The following is an 18,046-nucleotide window of genomic DNA, read 5'->3' as shown; positions in this document are numbered from 1 at the left end:
ACAGGATTTTAGATGATGTTTGAAATTTGTTTCAACACTTGGAGATTAGATTTATCCCATATTTGACACATTTAATTTCAGAATTACTTTCAGATTTAAATCATTCAGATAAAATGTAGAATGGAAAAAAACGGTGAAAAGCTGAGATTTCTGTGTTCGCTGCAGAAGGAAGATGGCAGCTTAACTGACATGCTTTTTGAGGACTTGTTTTCATGCAAAAACGTGAAATAAGCGCTGTTTCCTTAAAAAGGGGGATAGAGCGACGCATCTGGCAACCCCTCTGCTATTAAATCCTCATTGCCAGGCATGCCTGTCAGTGCTTGGAGTTGCGCACTGAAGTTGTCTCGTCTCTGCACCTGCTGAAATAAAACTGCAAGCCAACCATGGCAGGAAAGAGAGCGTTAGTGATCCTATCTAAAGGTGCAGAGGAGATGGAAACTGTTATTCCTGTGGACATCATGCGCAGAGCCGGGGTTTGTATTTGCTTGCAGACTCGATGAGACGCTAACAGCTAGCACCGAAGCCTGCTAGCTTCAAATAAAGTTAGTCACACCGTTTGCCCTTGGATCACGACAGTATCATGATTATGACTTTGTGAGGCAAACAGCCTCTTTTTTTGTATTTATCACAGTGAACACGAAGACAGCCGTGTATAAAAATAAAAAAGAGGTCTGTGCAGTGTGCTAAAGTTACACTGAGTGCTAGCATTTACTCGACTAACGAGCAATTTTGTCCCCGTGTTTTTATTATTCTGTCAGCAAAGCGTCAGTCCAGTCTTTGCCTTGCTGACTGCACACGGTCTTATAAGCTTTATGAGTACACACAGAAGCCAAATTAAGTGTAATGTCCAACGTTGTTCACCCTCAACACCGTTTCCTACCATCAAACTAAATCTCTTCAGACCGTACGCAGCTCAGACAGGATGCCATGTTTCTATCGTCATGCTCCAGTGATGATACTCTTTTTGTTAAATCTGTAGATCGCAGTGACAGTTGCAGGCCTGACGGGAAAAGAGCCAGTCCAGTGCAGCAGAAACGTCGTCATATGTCCTGATGCGAGTCTAGAGGAAGCCAGCAAACAGGTGGGGCTCAAAATCTACCAAAATGCAGTCACGGTGAGGTCTTGGGGCCACGACTCGCTGACACGGCTCTTAAAGCGCATCTTAAGAATGATCCTGCAAGTTTCATAATTATGTTCAGTGTTTTATCATTAAATTTTGGTTGATATGCTCACTAGAGATGATTGGTGTTCCGTAATATCAAAGGTTTTCTGCTTCTGCTTTTTTTGGTTTTGTGTTCAAGGGGCCATATGATGTGGTGCTTCTGCCAGGAGGAATGCCAGGGGCCCAGAATCTGGCAGAGGTGAGAAATGCTCACACATGCTAACGTGACACAAACTGTTCTGCGTGTCCCCCCCCCTGTTATTTTGTAGCATCGAAGTGTGCGGTCTGTCTACAGTGTCATCACCTCCAGAGTTGCTCCTTCAAATCAGAAGGAGGCACAAAAGAAAAATGCACAAAACTTTGTCCTTTTGAAGTTTGAATGATACATTTCAGATTAATGTAAGACACTGTTGCTCACGTAGAAAAGCTGATTGAACAAATATATTTCCTGGGACTGTAACATGTCTAAATCTTAACCTTACCAACACCAAGCATGTTAGTGTGGAGACCACAAAAACCTCACTTCACTCATCCATTCTTTCCAGTAATCTTATATCAGCTGAACTTGTCTGAATGAGCACACTGGTCATTCTCGCTTGGCTTAATAATCCCAAAATGCTTTGTTTTGTTTTCTCTTTTTCTATACATATGCATATATTTATATTCCTTTCTTTTTCCCAGCATGAGAGTGCTTGATACTTTCAAAGAAAAGTGTTAGTAACAATCCATAATTCAATTACTCCCAATATCTTTTGTTAATAAAACAGATGGAGGACATGTGGCCACTTAGCTGGCAGGTGTCATTTGCCAACATTCTGTATTTCCGACCATTGAAAAAGAACCAGAATAGAAAAGTGTGCCTGTAGGGGCGTACTTGTGATGAATTGATACAGACATCAGCTCATTCTGATTCACTGATATGAATGTTTTTAAAAATTTTTTTTAAAGTGCAAAGCAAAGACTTATTTGTTGCTTTTGTTTGGAGCACATGGGATGCTACCTGCTGATCATGCGTGATAAAGTGTGCTGTTACGGTGACTACTTCAGTTCCAAAGTGCGCAACATGATACAAAAGCCCTGGTTCTGAGACTGAATGCAGACACAAATCCTTGGCGATCAAAGTCGCCATGGTTTGTAATTCGCTTCGCCCCTTTCTATGACCTCATTTGCTCGATGGTTCCCCCTGGGCTTGTCGCAACCACAGCCACGTGTTTCTCATTCTTTCCCAGCTGAAAACGTATAATGGGATTTCTCACGTTTATTGTGTTTCCCGCAAATATCTTATTTCACCGTAATCGAAACCAAAGTGCCTCCGTTTGCTAGTTTTAAAGGCAGAGGGTGCTATGGACTGTCCAGGCGCGTCACCTCTGCTTCTCCACGTTGTTCCCTCAACTTTAGCTTATGAATTACATACAAAATTTTTTAAAAATAATTAGTTTTGACATCCATTAATCGATTCAGAATATCCCCAAAGTGCATCTTGATCACACCACCACAGTGTGCTGCATGGACTAATATGAATTAACATGAACTGTCCAGTGTGCCCTCTCTGTCTCTGTTGTGGGTTTGCCTGAATGAAGCAGGGAGCAACTCGAGCATAAATGATCATATAGGCAATACAAGAATGTGAAAACATCTTTAAAATCATTATAAAATTCAATACTAAAGTCATCCTGTGGCGAGCATGAATAATTTACGTAATATTATTTAGGTTAATAAACTAGCGTTTGTGCTGAGACGGGATCTTTTTGCAGAGAAGCTGTGTGTGATGGATGTGTTTAAAACGCGTTTGTTTGTGTGATTATCGTACAGTCAGCATATACACAGTGGAATCACATGACCTGCAAATGACTCACAGTGCATCTGGTTTTCACTCTCTCTCGCAGTCTCCTGCTGTGAAGGAGGTGTTAAAGGATCAAGATGGCAGAAAAGGCCTGATTGCAGCCATCTGTGCAGGTACAGTTTGTGAAAACAGACCAGCCTTGATTCTACACCGCCAACCTCTAGCTGTGAAGTCTCTCTATGCGCTAAAAAGCTTGAATATGTTGTGACCTTTAACGTGACCGTCATGTTTTTGATTAGAATATGATAATGTAGACGGTCCAAATGTTTTTGCACACTTTTTTTTTTTTTGAAGAGCATATTCTTGTCACGGCTACATAAATCAAATATGGGTAGACGCAGCTTTAATTTTTGGGTATTTACATCCAAAATGGAGAAACAGTTTAGGTGTTGCAGCATAGCTCTTCATTATTTAGATCCCTTTTTTTTTTTTTTTTTTAGTTAAAAGAGTTCAAATGTAATTTGACTCACAAGCTGTTTGATTATTACTTATGTTACTTTATTTATTTATTTTATGAATTAAACAGGTAAAGCACTGAGATAATTGCGGGAGCGACATTAGCATTTGGTAACTGTTACTATGAACCTGTAACATGCAGTCAAAGGTCTGCAGTATGGAATATTGCCCTGGGATTGCTGAAACTGCCCTTGTTTCTTACTAACTCCTGAAAAGTTTAATCTTAATCGTGTGCAAGTAGATCCGAATGGAGGAAGCTGTTTAGTAAATATCCATCAGCTGAGTTGAGCGCAACAGTCTGACTTGGGACTAAAAACTCACAGATTTTGTCTTGAACTTTTGCTCTTTAAGGAAAAACTTTTACTCCTGTTGTCAAAGTTTGTCAGTCTGAACACCGTATGGTTTTCCTGCTCACAGCGGTGTGACAAATGTGTTTCGGTTGTAAAAAAAAGAAAACACGGGGACCTATAGCAGTTAAATAAAAAGTCGGTTTTGGTTTTCTTTAGAAATCCTTCTCTAATTTTGTATCTCGAGTCTGTGGGGCTGGCCGGAACGTTCATGTCAGTTGGAGACTTCTAGCACAAAAAATGTAAGCCTGTTGGCTTAGAGCGGTAGATTGTGAGGAAGACAAATGTTCTTACACTCTGAAAAAAGACTGTGTGTTGAGTGAAAACTATGGGCACCGCAGCAGATTTTCTCCAAGAATCTTTCAGCTTCCTCTACTCTGTTGATCACCTGTTACACTCCAGCTCTTAACACTCTGTCAGTGCATTTCAACTGGGATTTTTTTTTACTGATAACTTGTTTTAGAAATACAATTCACATCTGAGAAAAAGTGTACAAAGCACAATTGTCATGTGAAAGTGCTAGTCGTCTTGGCTTTGAACTGCGTTTCTACATTTAACAGTATGCGCTTACTTAGTGGACAAAAAAAAAAAAACTAGAAAGAATCCCGAGTAAAGAGCAATCTCCAGGAGGCTGCAATATCGTTATCCAAGTTTACCATCAGAGAAGACTTTAAAGGAGCAAAACGAAAGGGTTCACTGCAAGGTGCAAAGAAAATGAAAGCCTGACCGGATAAAATATCTTAAAAAGGCAGACACGTTGTGGAGCTGCGTTTTCTGGACAGATTACATTTAGATCAAACTGCACAATAATGCCAGAACGACGAAGTATGGCGGACTTCAAATGGCTCACGATCAAAAGAAACATCATCTGTATAACACATGGAGACAGTATGATGGCATTAGCATGCATGGCTTCCAGTGGCCCTGCATCTCTTGTGTTCAGTGAAGATGTGATAGAAGCAGTCCAGTGAATCGTGAAGTGTACGGGGAAATAATGTCTGCTCAGATTCAGCCTAATACTGAGGGGTTGATTAGACAGCTCTTTACAGGGCAGATGGACAATGACCCAAAATGTACTGAGAAAGCAACCCTGGCATCGCTGTGCCTGGCTGTCGATTCAGGCCACTCTCTGGTATTTTAGGAACTGGATACACTCTGAAAATGTTTAACATACACCCTAACCACATTTCATATAGACATAAATAAATTCCATACTCGATTTGTAACAGTGAATTCAGTTGTGAACACCTTTGGCATATTAAGGGGAAGGTTGTTTTATTTTGTCCCCACGGAATCCCAAAACCTCTGAGATTTTATTTGATGGGCTCCATAAGCAGAGAAAGGACACGGGAAGGACACTCTGAATAGGGGCAGGGGACCATTGCAGCAAATTGGATTGAAGAGTGTCCTAGAAATGACTGAAATCCTCACAGGAATATACACTTTAATGAACCTGCCAACACGAGGACTCGTAGCAAAACTTATTATTCTGCTGTAACGTGGAATTTATTATCGTGACACATGAATAAGGTTAATTGAAAAAGAACTTCAGTGCTGAAAATTGTATTTCAAACGTGTCTCTCGTTCCTCGGATGATAGAAAAGTGGTCATCGCCGCCCTCCTCGCTGCATCTGCCTCGCTGCTCGGCTCTCCCACTCTGGCGTCCTCTGGGTGGGGACTCGTAACTGGAGTAGCTTGGCTTTAACCGGCAGTCTGCTGCTCTGCCAGGGGGAAAGTGTAATCTTTAGACTGCACGGGAAGGCAGCCAAAGGAGCATGATCAATAACTTTCTATTTATTAACAGTTTTTGGATGAGCTCACTGCAGTGCTTAGGACATTACCAAAGTTAATGCAGCAGCAGTCGGTGTCCTCAGCGTCTCCTTCTTTTTCCTCCCTTTTCAACGTGGTGCAGAGTCTTTGGAGAGAAACTGAAACTGTATACTGTACGAGTGTATTCTTAGACACAATGGTCCGGTTGAGGACATCTTTAGGACACCGTGTTATCAGATATTTTATACATGAGTCATTCATTTATTATTAACTGAAATTCAAAATGTAAAGTGCTTCTAATGGTGTATTTTTTTTATTTTTTGTGAGTTTGTGCTGAACATGAATGCAGGGATTCCAGTATGCAGCTTTCTGTCTTATTTTACCTTTGACAACTCCATAAAGATGACAACCGGGACTGACACAAGCAACAAATCCTGTTCGTCAATGTCACTTCACAACAGGAAGCTGTTAAACGAACCTTAAACAGCTTTTCCCCCCCTCTGCAGGTCCTACTGCTCTTCTGGCACACGGCATCGGCTACGGCAGCACAGTCACCACGCATCCCGGCATGAAGGACAAGATGATGGCAGGAGGTAAATCAAGTAGACTTCGTGTATAGATCGTGCTGTTGTAATCATTTGCGAAAGGCAGCAGATGGTGCTGTACTGGCTCCTTCTTTGCCTTTAGAGAATGATGCCACTCTGCAGTAACAGAGCACACCACTCAGAGGTGAAAGTGGATGCAGGAATTTAACAGAATATACTGGAACTGGGTCAATTGAAATGTTGATGGATAATCTGAGTGTATGCACTCGTAGTACCCTTATGACTGTGTGGCTCCTAGTTTGTTGTTTTAGGCTCTCGTATAGTCATTATCCTTATGGTATTGCTGTGTCTTTTTTCTTTTTTTTTTAGACCACTATAAATATTCAGAGGCTCGAGTACAGAAAGATGGACATTACATCACCAGTCGTGGGCCAGGAACCAGTTTTGAGTTTGCCCTGACGATCGTTGAGGAACTCCTGGGAGCTGAGGTTGCAGCTCAAGTCAAGGCTCCACTTGTCATGAAAGACTGACTGTAGCTGCATTGACTTTACAGCCCTGCAAGCAGCAAAGCAGTAAGCACCGCTGCCTGCTCTAAAGTTCTGAAATGACTGAGAAGGCAAATATATGCAGCTTGAACAGAGTATGAAATAAATCATTTTCTCCAGTGAACACACCTCTGTTTCTGTTCTGATGGGTTGCTGTCTTCCTTTGTTGTTGTCAATCAGAGGCTCTGAAATAAACACTGAGATCAGCTATGAGACGTTTGTACACAAGCTTTTTAAATTAGACTCATTTATTTAGTTTCATTGTGCTTTATTACAAATTATTTTTGATAGTTTCACTTATGCCACCTGTAATTAAAAAAAAAGTGTGACAAATATGTTTCTCTTACTCTGGGTTATTAATATCGGAGGTCACTGACTTGTTTTCACTTGCCCGCAGCGGTTGTTGACACCTAAATATAGGCTGCATAATATAATGTATTACTGAGCGCTGATTAGAACGCGGGAAGAAGAATACGAATAGATTGGCAAGTGGCCTGGCCAATTAGAAGCCCCGTCTTGGCTGCAGTTGTGTTCTAACTGACGAATGGCAGCTCGTTCATGGTGAGTAGGCGGGGCTTAGACGTAGCGCGTGGTAGTTGTGTCAGAGCAACAAAATCCGGAGGGGTCTTCAGCACAGTCAAGAAGGAAGAGAACGGTTTCTCTAAAGGTAAGTCCATTGGGCTTTCCTCATTAAGTTTAAACAGTGCACGTGTATTTTTGACTTATGAACGCTTATGCTCCGTTTAATTGCTCTGGGAAATTTGTCAAGCCGGCCATTTAATTTTAACGCAGCGTTGATCACGGTAAGTGGCTATAAACGCTATTGAAATTAACATAAAACTAGAACGTTCCAAACCATAGAGCATCCCGGAGAGGTGTTATGTCATTAAAAGAGTGGGTGTTTGCAAGTAAGACTCACTGCATTAGCCGTGATTAGCTTGCTGAGTGGTGAGCCCTAAGTTCGCTGCAATCCGTGGACATAATGGACTGATATCAGTGTCTCAAATTAGCCGGGCATACCAGTGTTAACGTTCACGGCATGCTCGCTGTTCAGAGATGTGTTCACACTGAGCGCACAGGAGCCACTGAAACCAGCTGAACATCGTATCTTAACACTGAGAGATCCCTCTGCAGATGTGACCCGACATGCAGACGTCAGCTCCAGAAGCTCTCCATCCTCAGCAGCAGCAGCCGCAGTCAGACTGTGCTGCATGCACCGACTGTGGTTGCACGGTGCGGCAGAGGCCAGGTTAAGTCCTTCATCAGACCGAGACATCACCATGATGACGAGGAGATTCACAATATCATGATCTGAAAAGCCATTGTCTTGTGATCTCACCTACCGTGACCACTGGAAATGGCATAATCTCTGATGGTTAGTCGGTGAAATACTACCTGCTGCAGCGTTTTGCAAAATCTCTTTGCGTCACTCAGAGATCCTCATTGACAGACGTGTCAAGTTGAGCTCTCATCTTCACTTTGACACTTAAAACAGGAAGAACTAGGTGCTATCTCTGCTTCTCTCGCAGGCAGGAAATGCAAAGCAAGTTCTCTTCTGGTAGACTGCATGTTCAATTGCTGGGAAACTGCCTCTTATTCCACTTCCAGACAGCAGTTATGGTTCGCAAAGCATGCAGAACCAGCACAAAGAAGTCAGGGGTCATCCAAATTAAATGGCTTTTACACCCACCATTATACAAGCAAAAAGAGATAAGCAATAAAAGGTTCCGGCTCGGTTGCCATTGCAGTGCGTGAAGAGAGATTTGTCACTGTTATAGTCACACAAAGTCAAAATCACGGTGTACCTGCTTAATACGATTGCCTTCGGGTACAGTTTGGTAAGTCCAGGCTTGCTGTTTTGCAGGAAAACAGTCTTCTGCAGGCCATGCCTGCCATTTTGAGGCGTCATCATTATGTGACGCTCCTGAGCTGAATAACTAATCTTTGCCAAACCTGAAGGACAGAAACCACAGTTTGAATAGTGTCTTGATGACAACTGTATAGCACTGAGTCTCGTTAAAGCTGTTAAAGTGTTTTTGAGTGAGATATTTCTGTAACGTTAACATTTTTTTGCTGTTGCACATAACATGTTAGAATTATTCTGCTTGAGCAGCTGTACAGTAAAGAGCTCGAGGCTTGACTCCCTATTTCTGGATGGGGCAGAGGAGGGTGGGGTGGGGGTAGGGTGAGGCTGAAGTCTCCGACTGAGTCACTGGTTTAGCTAATTATGCAATTAGACTGCTGCACTTTGCATCTCCTGATTAGATCCCTTACTTGCTTTGGCCTGCAGACAGTGAAGACATAAATTGCTCGCCTAAGTTCCTTTTTTTTTTTTTCGAGATGAATTTAAAACGGTACAAGACAGTTTTCAAGCAGTTGGACTTTATCAGGCATCAACATTTCTTTTTCCCCGTCAGCAGCAACAAATGGATAGATTTGGCTCTGCCTCTTCATGAAGAATCTAAATTATAGTTCCTGTTTGTTTTACAGTTTGGAATCACAGAAGCTTTTGAATGGAATGGACATTTTGTGTTAAATTGTGTCCAGCTTTATCAACATTTTTCCATTTGCATAGCTTTGTACCCCTTAGGAAATGATGTTGTTGTTTTTTTTTAGTTTGCACTACTGATTAAGCAGATGGATTTGCATAAAATTTGACCAGAAGAAGGACACGACCCAGCTTAGAAGTGATTTACTTGACGTAGATCTGGATCTGATGTATGTAGACTTCACTGTTCTTGTTTAAAATGAAAAACAAAAGCTTTAAGTGTGACAATAATGTGCCAAACGCAGTTTAGGCTGGGGATTCCCCCCCATCAATCCAGCCTGTGTACGAGTAGCTCGCTTGTGGGGTTCGGTGGCCTCCCCTTCACTGGATTTATTACACATATGATTGTCGATTAAAGGAGGCACAGAGAGAAACAAAAATATCTCACATTCTGAGTAAGACGGAGAGTAATGGAGCCAAGGAAGATGAATCATTGCTAACTGCTTATTTTGCAAACCTGAAAACTGCAGTGCAAGTAAACTTGAGGTATAAAACGAGTGAGAATCTTCACAAAACTGGTACTATTGTATGTTACAATCCAGAATTCCACTGTTGCTAGGTGAGCTGTCGTAATGCCAGCGAGTGTCGCCACACAAGAGAGTTAGAAATGGACATATCAGCTGATGATTTGTTTTCTCCATTAGATTCTATTGAAAGAAAAATAAATAGAGTCATAGAGAGTCATATTGGCACATATCACACAACAAATACCCAGAAACTGGTATAAAACATGTAATCAGACTCTAGATAAGAGTGTTTAAGTGGGACAGAAGGAGGTCTTTTTAGCAGCCTTTTCCCCCCTGTTAATTACTCTTGGGAACTTTGTTTCCAGTGACATGGTTTGGAAAACTCTCTCGTAAGTGCAGCCTTGTGTTCATGCATTCTCAGAACAGAGCATGACAAGGTAATTGCACAGATACACAAGACGTTTTTCCCCTTTAAATCGAGAACATATACAAATGCAAAGGTTAATGAGACACACTGAACTCAGCAGGCCAGACTTTCACTTATCACCCGGTTGTAATTGGTTTTTCCACGTTAAGTTCCACACTTCTGTGAGGACAAACACGCAAGCTTTAAGTCTGAATAAATGAATGTGGAAGTTTTGGTGTAATGGTGTCGGCTGAGACTTCATTTAAGTGACGGCGTTTTCTAGATGCAACATTTTCCCTGCTGTTTGTCCACAGGCCAGCTACAGTTAGCAGAAGTGAATGGGTTTGACCTAATGTACCAAAGAGGATCCTGAATCAAACGGGAAGGTCATTAACTTCCTCAGCGTGTTTGTTGAAGGAATAATTGTATTTCTTTCTGTGCCGTATGTAAATGTGAGCAAAAGTGCTGATGCTGTGCCGTTTCGTGGTCGCATGGCTTCCAACGTTTCTGGTTGGAATAATTGGCACATAATCGCATTCGCATGTGTTCTGTCATCAAGAAAAAACAATTGCTTTGTGGATCCTTTTGTGCTTCATTGAAACTCTCGTCTCTTGTATTCTGATGCCTCTAAGAGGCTTTCCTCCGTAACACATCTTATTTTTGAGGGATTCAGAAATCTCAATGGGCTGGGCATTGTCCCTCCTCTGTGTTTGTCACACTTGGACATGTTGAAACACCTCATCGTCACATCTGCAAGGTCACGAGCCGCGTGATGAATGTCGAGCTTCGTGTTTCACAAGAAGACTCAAGCTGGAGGTGTAACCATTCACTGGCCTCACGGTTGAATGTGATTAGGATTTATCTGTTCATGAATCGAAGCAGCTTCATATCCTGCGTTGTCAAATTCCTGTTTCCCCACTCATCAATGATTACAAGCGCTAAGATCATTTGAACGTCTTTTTCTAAAAAAAAATCTGACATTTATATGAATTACTGCATGTTTTTAGTGTAAGTTATATATGAGTCAGTCCACAAATCCCATGTAAGGGCTGCTCGATGAGAACTTTGTGTTTTTAAAGTTCCACTGAAACTCTGGCTTCAAGGGCTTCAACAGCTGGTGAAACTCAGGGTTCTTTACAACCAGATCAATACATTTCTCCAGACTTGGTGATTCTCTTCCCTAACTGAGTCGGAGGACAACATTGACAGAACCTCACTAATTCTTCCCCCGATTAGTAAGGCTGACCGTGTACCTGGAGGCTGCAGACATGCAAGTGAGAGTGAGCATGGTTAGCATTGTTGCTCATTCTTGCGAGGCAGAATTTGCACACCTCGCCTGCTTTATTCGGTTTGTACTTTCTGGTAATGGCTAAGATCGAAAGCGTGTCCTCCTTCAAGACATCACTTGTTGCAGAGGTTTGTATTCCTTTACTTTATCACCCATCACAGGAATATTAGCATAGCATCAGAGCTACAGAAATGAAATTTTCCCTCTTTGAGGCTTTAATGTCGTCTGAACTTAATGGTGTAACTATTCAACTTTATTGTTCTCTGAGGCCGACACGATTAAGCCGTCAGCTGCAAACTTTCAGTAGATGCAGAGATGCACACACCTAAGAAAAGTAGAAATGTCATCATATTCATTTAGTGGTGGTAGTTTTCCTCTGCTCCAGAGCACATGGTAAGAACCGGTGAGAGACCATAAACTGGCCCCATTTCCTCAGTCTGTAATTTTGTTTGCTTAATGTCTGTCACTTGTGCTGCTCTCTGTGTTGTAATCCCAGCGAGACCAGGCAGAGACTGTAGTAATAAAAGCCTAATGGCCTTCTCCTTAGAAATACCCAAAGGACACCGGATTCAGCTCAGCGTGGAGCTGAAAGAATAACCAACCCTCTGTAAAAGTCCTTCAGAAGATGGTGGTTTTCATGTTATTTCTGTCCACTTAATTGTTGTGACTGTTGTTGATCTTTATATGTATTTTTTGCTCTTACAATCCAAGGCCAACTTACTTCATGACCCCAAACTGGGACCCCAAACAATGCATTACAGAACGACTCTTTTTTTTTTTTTTGTATTTTTGTAGCTGTGCGAGTAGCTTTACGGTAATAGAGTTTTCTACTTTGGATTGTGACAAATAAAGATATGTGAGTGGGTATTAACTTCATGTGGGAAACCTTGTTGTATTCAGAACGCGGTTAGAATATTCTTGGAACTGTTCCTTAAAAGTCTTGGTACTTAATTAGTTTCGTAGCAGTGATTTCATGTATGAATGATTCTTTTTTTTTTTTTTTTTAAATTTTACGTACATACCACAAGTCTCATGTTTTGACCTATTTAATCCTTTCACATTTGCTAGAATCTGCATCTGAATCTTGAGCTGGTAGTCGTGGACTTCTACAGTAACTAATGTAGTCCTATATAAAAAGGGTTATATAATCCCTTTGTCATTTATTCCTTATGCTATCAATATATATTCTGCCTCACAGCTTATCTGTGTTTTTTACTGTGATGTTTTATGGCCTGTGGTGTCCCAGGGTTTTAATACACGTATCAGCAGGGATGTGCCACTGTTGGACAGAAACTCGGGCTGGATTTGAGCAACTTGTCCTCATTCGCTGCACCAACACTGCATAAAACAGTTTTCCTTACTTTAATCTAAATATTGAAATGTTCTCTGCGACGGTCCCATAGACGCTGTTTGCTCTTTATATGGACACGTTAATTGAACTGAAGGCTTATGTTAATGCAGCCCTTGCACCAGGGTCGTGGCGAGTTCCACTCAAGGATGGTATCTGAATTGGTGCCAACCTGCCTCCATAACTGGCCTGAGGATTTGTGTTTCCACACTCCAAATAAACTGCGGTCAGACCTCGTTGAGGGTATAGAAGGGAAAGATGGATGTTTTTCTGTAAAGAATAGTAGTAGTGATAGTAGCGGTAAAGGTGTGGGTTAACATTAGTGGCCAGAGTGCTTTTTTTTCTCTTTTTAAACGGTTGAACTGGTTGGAAAAAGGGGGCAAACATGCAGGCATCTGGCATGATCACAGGAGAGTCTGCCTTCCCTTGTGCAGCTGCCTGGCAAAGCTCCAGAGCATCACACGCAGAGTACATGCCCACTGGAAAGAACTGTAAGTCATACGCTTTGGAAGACAACTTTTTGAGATTTGGTTTTCAAGTTGTCTGAGGAGCTGTAGAAATAGTGCATTTTGTATAAGAAACATATTAACGTAGATAATTTTTTTGGGCCTCCTAGTTGGAGATGGTTTCCAACCAGTCGCTGAAAAGATTTGATCCATTTCACGGAGAGCAAAAATGAATGGTTGCAATCGGTGCAGTATTGTTTGAGAGCTGCCATTAGGAGGCAGATGCACAACAATGGCAGCCCCATCATGGTTGGTGTCATTACTGCAGAGGAGCAGTCCGTGGAGCTGGAGTCTGACTGGAAGAAGACGTTGATGCTGTGAATGGGCTTGAGCGCACAGTGAGAGGCCAGAGACAGTGGTGCGCAACAATGAAGCTGTAGCCGTTCCCCTCAGGCTCTGGGCACCACAAACATATATTTATGTATACGGGCACACAGGCCGAGGCAGATCTTTAACACAACTTGAAAGGAAGCTGGTCTAAGTAGACTTCTGAAGACAAACAAACTATGGAGGTATATAACATCTACAAGATGTAGAATAGCCTTTTCTTTTGGTTGTTTTTTTTTTCCCGGTTATCTTTGGGTTTTTTTTATCTACTTTTTCACAACGTAGCTGGAAAATGTAAATGTCAGTGTCTTTTTATGTACTGCATGTTACACGATGCATACTTTGTAAAAGACAAATCAGACACAATGATTATCGAAGTCTTTCAGTCGCAAATACAAAGCGTTACTAAACTAAGTTGTTTAGCCTCTGACGGTCATGACATTCTGGCTCCATATGGTTCCATTTGTAAAGATGTTTGTGTGTGTGTGACAATCAATACTGTACACCATAATACAATGGAAAAATAAGATCCATTATAAAAAAAAAAGAATAAAATCCCTCGCCTTTTCCAGGTTTTCTGGCCTAAGCACTAATTAATTTATACACTGATAGCATACTGCTAAATATCTATTTTAGACAGAATAGTCGGATGGGGCCAATGATAGGCCCAAGGTTTTATCTCTTAACTCACTAACTTTATATGGAAAACAAACTGTACTCAAACAAAACCAGTTTGAGCAAATCTGGCATTCCAGTTTACTGATGCCCGTCAACATCCTTCGAGAACCAAGTAACCTGGATGCCAGAAATACCTTCTTCCCTCCCTCCCTCCCGCACTCACTCTTTATTTATTTTTCTTAAGAGTTGTGAGGTGGTCGGTTTCATAAATGTTGTTTAAACATCGATAGCATTAAGTTAAACCTCCATCAGCTTTCTGAGAGCTGTGGGTTTATAGCCCATCGATTTGTGCTTGCATTACTTGCAAACATTAGCAGCAGGACGGGGTCACTTTCTCTGAAGATGGCATCTTTAGGGTTGCCTTTAAAATTCAAACTATGTCTTGGAGAATAAACGCATTTGATGTGAAGTATATATCATAACAATTTATTGATGCATTTAGGGAAGTAATAATGTCACAGTTTGATGTCTGTATGAGTGCGCAGCCATGAAAAGGGCATTGAACCTGAAATAGATTTGATGACTTAGAGACATTTCAGCATAAAGGGTGGAACTTTGGTGGATGTTTGGTCGTAGGTCAGATATCTGTCAACTCACTGTAAAAATCTGGCATATTAAGGATTAGCTTGTCTTTCTTTTTTTTGATGGAGCTCGCTGACACCTTGCAAACCTTTCTCTCTGAGTAAGAGTCGGCTTTCTCAACCAGAAAGCTTTTTGCAAGCCAACTAAAGGCGAGCCAGTTCACCTGGAAACCATCCAGTGTATCTTGCCATTGAATTTAGAGTTAACACACATTTTTTGTTTGTTTGCTTTCGTCCTGCCCATCCTTATTTTTTGCCTACCTTTTACAGGGCACTTTGACTCACTGAATGCAAGCTTTCAGAAATGCTGAGAGTGCAAAGAGAGGTGTGTGTGTGTGTGTGTGTGTGTGTGTGTGTGAGGGACTGAGAAGAGGAAGGAGGGAGGGGCGTTTCCTATATCGCATCTGCTCTGCTCAGTGACTCCAAGCTTTCACATTTATTCTGTCTTTTTTTTCTTTCCGTCCCTGTTCTCGTCCCTTTAGTGTCACTTTAGTTCTGTCTCATGATCTAATGTCAGACATACATGCTCATAACCTCCCATTCTCCACTCTTGTATCATCCCTCTTTCCCCTCCGCTCTCTGTTTTCCTGCTCAGTCTCTTGGATTTTGGCTGCTGCTTTCACTGTTTGCCCTGTTTGTCTTCGCTGCGTCAGGAATTGAGGAATCGGCTATAGACTGAGGTGGGTGGTGTTTTTTTAAATTTTTTTATAAGAGCATCATCGTCTTGTGTCTCCTACATGTCTTCGGTGTCTTTCTCTCCTCACGCTCTCCCCTCTTCTCTCCTCTGCTCTCACTTTGTTGTGTCCGTGTGAGTCGGGATGATCGTGCCTGTCTGTTCCTACAGGGGAACAAGTGCCGTACTATCTTTATGCAGCAGCATTTAACGTTGTCACACACTGTGCTAGTGAGGCAGCATATCTACCGCTCCAGATCTCTCTGACTGTCTGAGAGCTGTCAGTGTGGTTGATAGCGCTGCTGCTGCACTGAAAACCGTCTTTGCATACCTTATTATACTGGCTTGTGTTTTCCTCTCTTCAGTCTCTACTTCGTTACTCCCTTTTGTCTGAGTGTCCGTCATGTTTTATGCATGCTCCGTCCTTTTAAATTCTTCCCTAAGACTTGGTTATGCCCCAGAATTTATAGAGATCTACCTTTTGAATAGTCGGGGTGATGGACATGGGTGCAGGTCTTTTACACAGCAGGTTTGGCTCTGTTTCACCTTACCTGCCCTGCTGCTGCAGTTCCATCTGTTGCAGTTGCCACAATGAGCAACACCCCGAAGCGAGGCTTTAACTGTTCTCCTACTGTTGGGATGTGTGTTGCTGAGAGGTTGCGACAGTCATCCATGGCTGGCCAAACGTGCTACCGTGTATGTGTGTGGTTGTTCATGCTGAGACTGATTACAATGGGCTACTCTCTCTGCATGCTGGTGTGTGTGTGTGCTTGTACATGTGTGCAGGTGTGTGCGTTTGCATTCTTATGTACAGCGTGCGTGCTTCCGTGCCCATGGGCTCTGGTCCAAGAAGAAAGCACAGGAGAGGCATGCTGCAGGGCTTCGGTTTGGTGCAGTAAGCTGTTGAATGCTCTGTAACAAGCAAAGAAGAGACAGACCCGTGTGCTGGTGTCCTTCCACTGGGCTGGTACATCTGTACTGCGGAAACGCATTTCTGAAATGTCTGCAGTCACTATATCCTTGGGTAGGAAATCCTTATAGTGAGCTTGCTGTTATTAACTTATCTAAAATGACAGTTTTACAAGGACTCTGGACTGAACAGTAATAAGGTTGGTTATTCCCTTTTTTTTTGGTTCTTCACAAGAAGGCACAGATTGGGAGCAAGAAACAATACTTCTAATGTCACTTCAAACTAAATCCCTCAAAATAAATTAAACATGACACCCAGTTAGAAAAGAGCCTGCTGATTAAGCTGCAGAAATGCTTTTGTTGGGTAATGCTAGAAACAAAGTGCTCCTTCTCTGCCGATGCTTCAGTTATGCTGGGCCTGCAACTTGCTGCCGCACAGGTGAACTGTTTTGAGCAGTTACTGCGCAAAGAAATTACAGTAGCATAGAAGAGATCTGTTAACTGATAGTAGCTGATGTCAGTCTATACGCTGCCAGCTGCATCCCGAACTGCGGTGTCTGTTGTCTTCGATAAATAAGATGTCATTTGTGAAAGTACATCCCTAGAGTTATTCTGAAGGCACTTTTGACAGAGCTTGGCTGTCAGCTGCAGCCCAAACAGCAAAGTTTATGTGCAACGTGATTATGGTCAGTGATGTACTGAATGCTCAAGTTAGGTTTAACTCACTGCAGCCTGTGTTGACTGCAGTGGTCGAAGTGGAATTGTGTGAGTTTAGATTCATTAGCTGGACAATCGTTCAAAGCAAGATGAAAAGATGTATAATCTGCCACTGGCTGAAGGGAGCCTGATCCATAACGTGCATCCTGACTCTCTACAGTTTTCACAGCTTAGATGCTGGATGCTGCAGTGGGGGTGTTTCTTAAACTGAGCCCAGTTATCATTTTGCTGTTGAGATTTAGCAGCCCGTCTAGCATCATTAGGCCTGTTTTGGGACTCCCACGGGGCAGCGCATAGACACACGTAGAAGCTCACATGCACACAGGAACTGCACGATGCTGTAAAGTTACAGGATGCAATTTTGAGGCTCGTGCGTTGGTCTCCTTTCCAGTCCCATATTTGTAAGGTAGTCTGAAGACTCCTGTTATATTCACTTTGATGGTGTCTGAACTGAATTAAAAATTGACATAATTATTTAAAGAGTGCAGTTTGCTGATTGTAGAAGCTGTGATTCAGCTGTTGCTGATATTTATCAAATGTAAACATGAAAAAACTGTGCGAATATATCTAGAAGCCACTGATTTTAGCTGTTTATGAAGATGACTGTTGTTAGCCAGTAGGTTCATGTAGGTCTCATTTTGGTTGGGGTGTAACAGTATTTAAAATCTCACAATGCCACAGTAACTACTTATTTATTGCTTGATAAGTTGATTTCAATTAATCTTATTGACTTTGGTCAGTTTTGGTTGGCCTTAATATTGCTTGTTGCATTTATTACTGTAATGATGCCACAGATTCGGTGCATTGCCTAATCACACCGAACATATGAAAAGCTTTGCTGTGACTTTTGTTGCTAACGTTTCTGTTTGCACTGCTTCTGTATTCTTGTATTACATTTCAATTCCAATCTTTTAATATTGGTAATAAAAA

General features: G+C 41.9%; 2 protein-coding genes across 4 annotated transcripts in view; both read left to right on the top strand.

Moving 5' to 3' along the window:
• Window positions 1-291: 291 nt before the first annotated feature.
• On the top strand, window positions 292-6,796 carry park7 (parkinson protein 7). The gene is made up of 6 exons (XM_072381918.1): window positions 292-473; window positions 980-1,081; window positions 1,302-1,361; window positions 3,049-3,118; window positions 6,085-6,171; window positions 6,493-6,796. The coding sequence occupies exons 1-6, from the start codon at window positions 384-386 to the stop codon at window positions 6,651-6,653; spliced, it is 570 nt and encodes a 189-aa protein (XP_072238019.1). The 5' UTR covers window positions 292-383; the 3' UTR covers window positions 6,654-6,796.
• A 456-nt stretch (window positions 6,797-7,252) lies between these two features.
• Window positions 7,253-18,046, top strand: part of kcnab2a (potassium voltage-gated channel subfamily A regulatory beta subunit 2a) — an 83,292-nt gene continuing 72,498 nt past the window's right edge. The window contains exons 1-2 of one of the 3 annotated variants that reach the window (XM_072381915.1): window positions 7,265-7,335; window positions 15,413-15,497. The gene's annotated coding sequence lies outside the window, so the exon portion shown is untranslated. Of the gene's footprint in view, window positions 7,336-15,229; window positions 15,498-18,046 lie in introns of those variants that run through there. The other 2 variants (XM_072381916.1, XM_072381917.1) reach the window with 2 other exon arrangements.

This window comes from Leuresthes tenuis, unplaced genomic scaffold, assembly GCF_036924035.1.
Source record: "Leuresthes tenuis unplaced genomic scaffold, fLeuTen1.0.hap1 SCAF_3, whole genome shotgun sequence".
In the NCBI taxonomy this organism is placed as follows: domain Eukaryota; kingdom Metazoa; phylum Chordata; class Actinopteri; order Atheriniformes; family Atherinopsidae; genus Leuresthes; species Leuresthes tenuis.
The sequence above is the reverse complement of the archived record's forward strand: the minus strand, read 5'-3'. Positions and strand labels throughout refer to the sequence as shown.